Source organism: Macaca fascicularis, chromosome X (assembly GCF_037993035.2).
Source record: "Macaca fascicularis isolate 582-1 chromosome X, T2T-MFA8v1.1".
Lineage (NCBI taxonomy): Eukaryota > Metazoa > Chordata > Mammalia > Primates > Cercopithecidae > Macaca > Macaca fascicularis.
This window is the reverse complement of record NC_088395.1, coordinates 41,251,731-41,258,777: the sequence shown is the minus strand read 5'-3', so window position 1 is coordinate 41,258,777 and position 7,047 is coordinate 41,251,731. Positions and strand designations below refer to the sequence as shown.

Genomic DNA, 7,047 nt, shown 5'->3' with positions numbered 1-7,047 from the left:
AGGCTGGAGTGCAGTGGTGCAGTCCTGCAGCCTCAACCTCCCGAGCTCAAGTGATCCTCCCACCTCAGCCTCCCAAATAGCTGGGACCAAAGGCACGTGCCACTACACTCAGTTAATGTGTGTATTTTTTGTAGAGATAGGGTCTCACTATATGTATTAGTCCGTTTTCACGCTACTGATAAAGACATACCAGAGACTGGGCAAGCCACAAAAGAAAGAGGTTTAATTGGACTTACAGTTCCATGTGACTGGGGAAGCCTCACAATCATGGAGGAAGGCAAGGAGGAGCAAGTCACATCTTACGTGGATGGCAGCAGGCAAAGAGAGGAGTGCTTGTGCAGGGAAACTCCCCTTTTTATAACCATCAGATCTTGTGAGACTTATTCACTCTCACGAGAACAGCATGGGAAAGACCTGCCCCCATAATTCAATTACCTCCCACATGGGAATTCAAGATGAGATTTGGATGGGGACACAGCCAAACCATATCACTATGTTGCCCAGGCTGGTCTCGAACTCCTGGGCTCAAGCCATCCTCCCACCTGGGCCTCCCAAAGTGCTGGGATTACAGGCACGAGTCACCACGCCTAGCCTGTCATTTTCTTTTTTAATTTTCTCTCTTTCTTTCTTTCTTTTTTTTTTTTTTTTTTTTTTGAGATGGAGTCCCTCTCTGTCGCCCAGGCTGGAGTGCAGTGGTGCAATCTCAGCACACTGCAACCTCTGCCTCCCGGGTTCAAGCGATTCTCATGCCTCAGTCTCCTGAGTAGCTGGGATTACAGGTGCCCACCACCACATCCGGCTACTTCTCTGTATTTTTAGTAGAGATGGGGTTTCACCATGTTGGCCAGGCTGGTTTCCAACTCTTGACCTCAGGTGATCTGCCCACCTCGGCATCACAAAGTACCGGGATTACAGGCGTGAGCCACGGCACTCAGCCGGGCCTGTCATTTTCTTACTATTACAGCTATCATTGGAATTATTGGACATCTGCTGATGCGTGGCTGTGACCATTTCTTTTTCTTTTTTGTAGAGACAGGGTCTCTGTTGCCTACCTGGAGTGCAGTGGCATGATCATAGCTCACTGCACCTCAGCCTCCAGGACTCAAATGACCTTCCCATTTCCAGCCTCCTGAGTAGCTGGGATAGCACAGGCGCACACCACCATGCCTGGCTAACTTTTTGTTAATTTTTTGTAGAGATGGGGTCTTGCTATATTCCTCAGGCTGGTCTGAAACTCCTGGGCCCAATAATTCCTCCTGCCTCAGCCTCCCAAAGCACTGGGTTTACAGGTGTGAGCTACTGTGCCTGACCAGAATATAAAGCTAAATTTCAAATATCTTTTAAAAACAAGAAAGAAAAAGAGACCAGGTGCGGTGGCTCACGCCTGTAATCCCAGCTACTTGGGAGGCTGAGGTGGGAGGATCACTTGGTCCTGGGAAGTCGAGGCTGCAGTCAGCCATGATTGCTCCACTGTACTCCAGCCTGGGCAATAGAGTGAGACCCAGCTTAGCTTCAAACTGTGTTTTAAAAACTTGTTTTCCTTTCCTCCTTTCTCCTCAGTCTCAAGACGTAGCTTTGAGACAAACTGCAGGTGTGTTTTCTTTGGTCTTACGACACGCGCTTTCAAACGCCCTTCCCTTTCCAACTTTACGCTCTCATGTGTCACACACACTTATTTACCTGGATGCTTGCTAAACTCACACCATGCTCACTTATCTGGTTATAGATTTCCTTAGAAGTTTCCGGAGCTGGCGTTTCTGGGATTGTTAGGAAGCTGCAGGAGCGAGATGGAGGTGGACGCATGGGGTGTTGATGGTCGAGATGGTCTCCGGGAGCAGCGAGGCTTGAGCGAGGGAGAGAGGCAGAACCTCGATGTGCGGCTTCGGTCTGGTGCAAACGGGCTTCCCAAACACTCCTACTGGTTGGACCTCTGGCTCTTCATGCTTTTCGATGTGGTGGTGTTTCTCTTTGTGTATTTTTTTTTGCCATGACTCGTTTGCTGATATCTAAATTAAGAAGTTGGTTCTTGAGTGAATTCTGAAAATGGCTACAAACTTCTTGAATAAAGAAGACAAGACTCTCAACAGAAGAATTTCACATCTCCAAGGGACCCTTCCTTTCGTTTTACACTTTGTTACTAGTTTGCAGAACTCTATTAAATGGGTAGGATTTCACCCATTCCTAGCTAAGTTGTTAAAATTAAACCCTTTGGTTCGTGTTTAAAAACTTTCCAACATCTAATGGCTTTACAGGGGCTGAATATAAAAAGCGTTTATACTTAAAAAAAAAAAAAAAAAGAAGTTTCCGGAGCTGAATTCTGACACGGACCAGATATCCCTAGAATTCTCTCCTTAGCAGGGGTTTACTTCAAGGCTGGAGTTCACTCTCAGCTAGAGATTGACTGTGATTGATTTGTAAGCTGGGTGCACTCACGATCGTGCTGGCCCCTTCAGCAGATGGAACAATAATTGAAAAGAAGTCACTGGAGCGAGACACGCCACCTGGCACCTCCTAGCCCCCCATGCCTCTTCCGCAGTCCAAGCCCCTCTTCTTAAACCAGGGCTCCCTCTCCAGAAATTGGAAAATGGCAATTTTTGGAAAGGATTCTGGCCAGTCTTCCCCTTGCTAGCAACGGATAGTGAAATTCACTTTCTTTTTAACACGCCTTGCTCTTATTTTGGCTTCTTTCTGCAAGCGGCAAGCAACCTGACCCTCTTTCAGTCACAAGTCTAAACGAAATGGAATGGGAATGATAGTAAGAAAGAGGATTTCAGCACAAATATGGTCATGTAGCACTCTTTTTTTTTTTTTTTTTTTTGAGACTGAGTCTCACTCTGTCACCCAGGCTGGAATGCAGTGGCACGATCTCAGCTCACTGCAACCTCCACCTCCTGGGTTCAAGCGATTCTTGTGCCTCAGCCTCCCAAGTAGGTAGGATTACAGGCGCCCACCAACACGTCCAGCTAATTTTTGTATTTTTAGTAGAGACGAGGTTCCGCTATGTTACCAGGCTGGTCTCGAACTTCTGACCTCAAGTGATCTGCCTGCCTTGGCTTCCCAAAGTGATGGGATTACAGGCGTGAGCCACTGCACCCTGCCTGTAGCACTCTTATATTTGACATTCAAGAAGGAAACAATTGCATTCCCAAACAGCTAAATATGCATGTCTAAAAACGGAAGTCTTTTTTTTTTTTTTTTTTTGAACTGTCACATTCTCTCCAAAGCCCATTCATCTCAGCATCCCAAAGCTGAAGCACAGCTTCTGTGAGTTCTGTAAGAAAGTGGTAACCACAGGGCACCATTGCCAGCACAGCACAGCACAGCACAACTGCTTATAAAACGAGACTTCTGACGCTGGCTGCAGCGTCATTTTCTCACCATCCTCACGTGGGAGAGCAGTTGTCTGAATGATCGCTAAGTCATGCTCGCTAAGTCAGTGCAGTAAGAATTGCACTGCTGAAGCTAAGTCCAGGACAGCCTCTGCTGGGGCCAGAGCAGACATGGCAATGAACTCCAAGCTGGGGCCTCCATTTGTTTTCTTTTTCTTTTCTTTTCTTTTTTTTCTTTTTGAGATGGAGTCTCACTCTGTCTTGCCCAGGCTGGAGTGCAGTGGCACGATCTCAGCTCACTGCAACCTCTACCTCCCAGGTTCAAGCGAGTCTCCTGCCTCAACCTCCCGAGTAGCTGAGATTACAGGAATGCACCACCATACCTGGCTAATTTTTTTGTATTTAGTAGAGACGGGGTTTTACCACATTGGTCGGACTGGTCTCAAACTCCTGACCTCAGGTGATCCACCCACCTCATCCTCCCAGAGTGCTGGGATTACAGGCATGAGCCACCATGCCCGGTCTCTCTATTTGTTTTCTAGCAAGCCAAAGTCTGAGTGGAAAAAACACAAACTCTGTTTCCTCTGGTCTCACACAACAATCAACACAGTAGACTTCTGTGACCCCAAAATATGTGGGGATATCTCCCCACCAGCAATCAAGCAGTCAGTTCTGCAGTGGACACCAACTGGGTGTCCTCCAATTCTATTCAATTCAATTCTGACACTCTCTACCTGGAGATAGCTTCAGATCCCACAGGTTGATGGCTCAGTCCCCAAGACTGCCCCCCACCTTCAGATGCTAATGGCAAGCCCCAGGTTGTGTCACCTGTGCTTCTGACTGACGGGCTATAAATCAGGGTTCCCACCACCCCTTCCTTTGGTTAATTTAATTTGCTAGAGGGGACCGGGTGCGGTGGCTCACACCTGTAATCCCAGCACTTTGGGAGGCTGAGGCGGGCGGATCACGAGGTCAGGAGATGGAGACCATCCTGGCTAACACGGTGAAACCCCGTCTCTACTAAAAATACAAAAAAATTAGCCAAGTGTGGTGGTGGGCACCTGTAGTCCCAGCTACTCGGGAGGCTGAGGCAGGAGAATGGCATGAACCCAAGAGGCGGAGCTTGCAGTGAGCCAAGATCACTCCACTGCACTCTAGCCTGGGCGACAGAGCGAGACTCCGTCTCAAAAAAAAAAAAAAAATTGCTAGAGGGGCTCCCAGAACTCAGGGAAACACATTTACCAGTTTATTATCAAGGATATTACAAAAGATACAGATGAAGAGATACGTAGGGCAAGGTATGGGGGAAAGGGGTACGGAGCTTCCATGCACCCTCTGGGTGTACCACCCTCCAGGAACCTCCACACGTGCAGATATTCAGAAGCTCCCAGAACTCAGTCCTTTTGGGGTGTCTTGTTTTGTTTTGTTTTATTTTGTTTTTTGAGATGCAGTTTCGCTTTTGTTGCCCAGGCTAGAGTGCAATGGTGAGATCTCAGCTCACCACAACCTCTGCCTCCCAGGTTCAAGCCATTCTCCTGCCTCACGCCCCCTGAGTAGCTGGGATTACAGGGATGCACCATCACGTCTGGCTAATTTTGTATTTTTAGTAGAGACAGGGTTTCTCCATGTTGGTCAGGTTGGTCTCGAACTCCTGACCTCAGGTGATCCGCCTGACTTGGTCTCCCAAAGTGCTGGGATTACAGGCGTGAGCCACCGCACCTGGCAAAGGCCCATTCTTATAAGTAGTGCACGATGTTCCAGCCAACATTGTAATGGCACATTGAGCTTGGATGTTGTGATGTTATGATATATATATAGGTTTTTGTTCACACTTCCTGGTTGATAAGCGCCATAGCCCTTGTTATTTCCTAAGTGACTAAAACAATAAGTATATATTTTAAAAGCATTTGGGCTGGGCGCGGTGGCTCATGCCTATAATCCCAGCACTTTGGGAGGCCGAGGCAGGCTGATCACTTGAGGTCAGGAGTTCAAGACCAGCCTGGCCAACATGGTGGAACCTCGTCTCTACTAAAAATGCAAAAAAAAAAAAAAAAAAATTAGCCAGATATGGTGGTGGGTACCTGTAATCCCAGCTACTCTGGAGGCTGAGGCATGAGAATGGCTTGAACCCGGGAGGCAGAGGTTGCAGTGAGCCAAGATCACACCACTGCACTCCAGCCTGGGCAACAGAGTGAGACTCCATCTTAAAAGAAATAACATATAAATAAATAAATAAATAAATAACATTTGGCCTTTTGTCCTTGGTTCCTGAAGCAGTTTCAGAACAGCCTTCAGAGCCATAAAGGTGAAAGACAGTCTTTTGTCATAACATTGGAGTGTTTTAGGCCTCAGAAAACAGAATCTCTCTCTCTCTCTCTCTGAGCTTCTCCTGCCCTCCTTTCACCTGCTCCCTTTTCTCCCCAGGGCAGGCTGTATATCTTAGTTTTTTTGCATTGCTGTAAAGGGATTCCTGAAGCTGGTAGTTTATAAAGAAAAGAGGTTTATTTGGCTCACAGTTCTGTGGGCTATACAAGAAGCATGGCTCCAGTATCTGCTTCTGGTGAGGCCTCAGGAAGCTTCTAATCGTGGCGGAAGGGGAAGGGGATATGGCGTGTGCAGACCACATGGAGAGAGAGGAAGCAAGACAGAGAGAGCAGGGAGGTGCCAGGCTCTTTTTAACAACCAGCTCTTGTGGGAACTCAGAGAGTGAGAACTCACTCATTACAGTGAGGACAGCACCAAGCTATTCACAAGGGATCCACCCCCATGACCCAAACACCTCCCACCAGGCCCCACCTCCAATACTGGGGGCCACATTTCCACATTAAATTTGGAGGGATTAAGTATCCAAACCATAGTACCTTAGAAACTAAAATATACTCTAATATTCTCCTGCCTTGAGCCAAATAAACCTCTTTTCTTTATAAATTACCTGTCTTGGAGCTGGCTATAAAAAAATTCTCTGGCCACGTGAGGTGGTTCACCCCTGTAATCCCAGCACTTTGAGAGGCCGAGGTGGGTGGATCACAAGGTCAGGAGATTGAGAACATCCTGGCCAACATGGTGAAACCCCCGTCCCTACTAAAATACAAAAAATTGGCTGGGCGTGGTGGTGCACACCTGTAGTCCCAGCTACTCAGGAGGCTGAGGCAGGGGAATCACTTGAACTCAGGAGGCAGAGATTGCAATGAGCCAAGATTGAACCACTGCACTCCAGCCTGGCAACAGAGCAAGACTCTGTCTCAAAAAAGAAAAACAAAAGAAATGATCTGCCCTATCATGTGTGATTGTAGGTGTAAAAGTTGATCATACTTCATCTGGGCGTGGTGGCTCATGCTTGTAATTCCAGCACTTTGAGAGGCTGAGGGTGGATCACTCGAGCCTAGGAATTTGAGACCAGCCTGGGCAACAAGGTGAAACCCCATCTCTACAAAAAATACAAAAAATTAGCTGGGCATGGTGGCACGTGCCTGTAGTCCCAGATACTTGGGAAGCCAAGAATCGCTTGAGCTCAGGAGGTGGAGGCTGCAGTGAGCCATGATTGCACCACTATATTCCAGCCTGGGTAATAGAGCAAGACACAGAGAAAGAAAGGAAAGAAAGGCAAGGCAAGGAGGGAGGAAAGAAAAGAAAGGAAGAAAGGAAGAAAAGAAGAAAGAAAGAAAGAAAAAGAAAAGAAAAGAAAGAAAGAAAGAAAGAAAGAAAGAGAGAGAGAGAA

At 47.3% G+C, this 7,047-nt stretch overlaps 1 protein-coding gene across 1 annotated transcript; it reads left to right on the top strand.

Annotated features, from left to right (window-relative positions):
* The first annotated feature begins 1,754 nt into the window (after window positions 1-1,754).
* On the top strand, window positions 1,755-2,181 carry LOC102140116 (sarcoplasmic/endoplasmic reticulum calcium ATPase regulator ARLN-like). The gene has a single exon (XM_005593323.5). The coding sequence runs from the start codon at window positions 1,788-1,790 to the stop codon at window positions 1,989-1,991; it is 204 nt and encodes a 67-aa protein (XP_005593380.2). The 5' UTR covers window positions 1,755-1,787; the 3' UTR covers window positions 1,992-2,181.
* The last annotated feature ends 4,866 nt before the right edge of the window (window positions 2,182-7,047 follow it).

Coding starts and splice junctions, on each gene's coding strand:
- LOC102140116 (XM_005593323.5), top strand. CDS start 1,788: ATGGAGGTGGACGCATGGGGTGTTGATGGTCGAGATGGTCTCCGGGAG.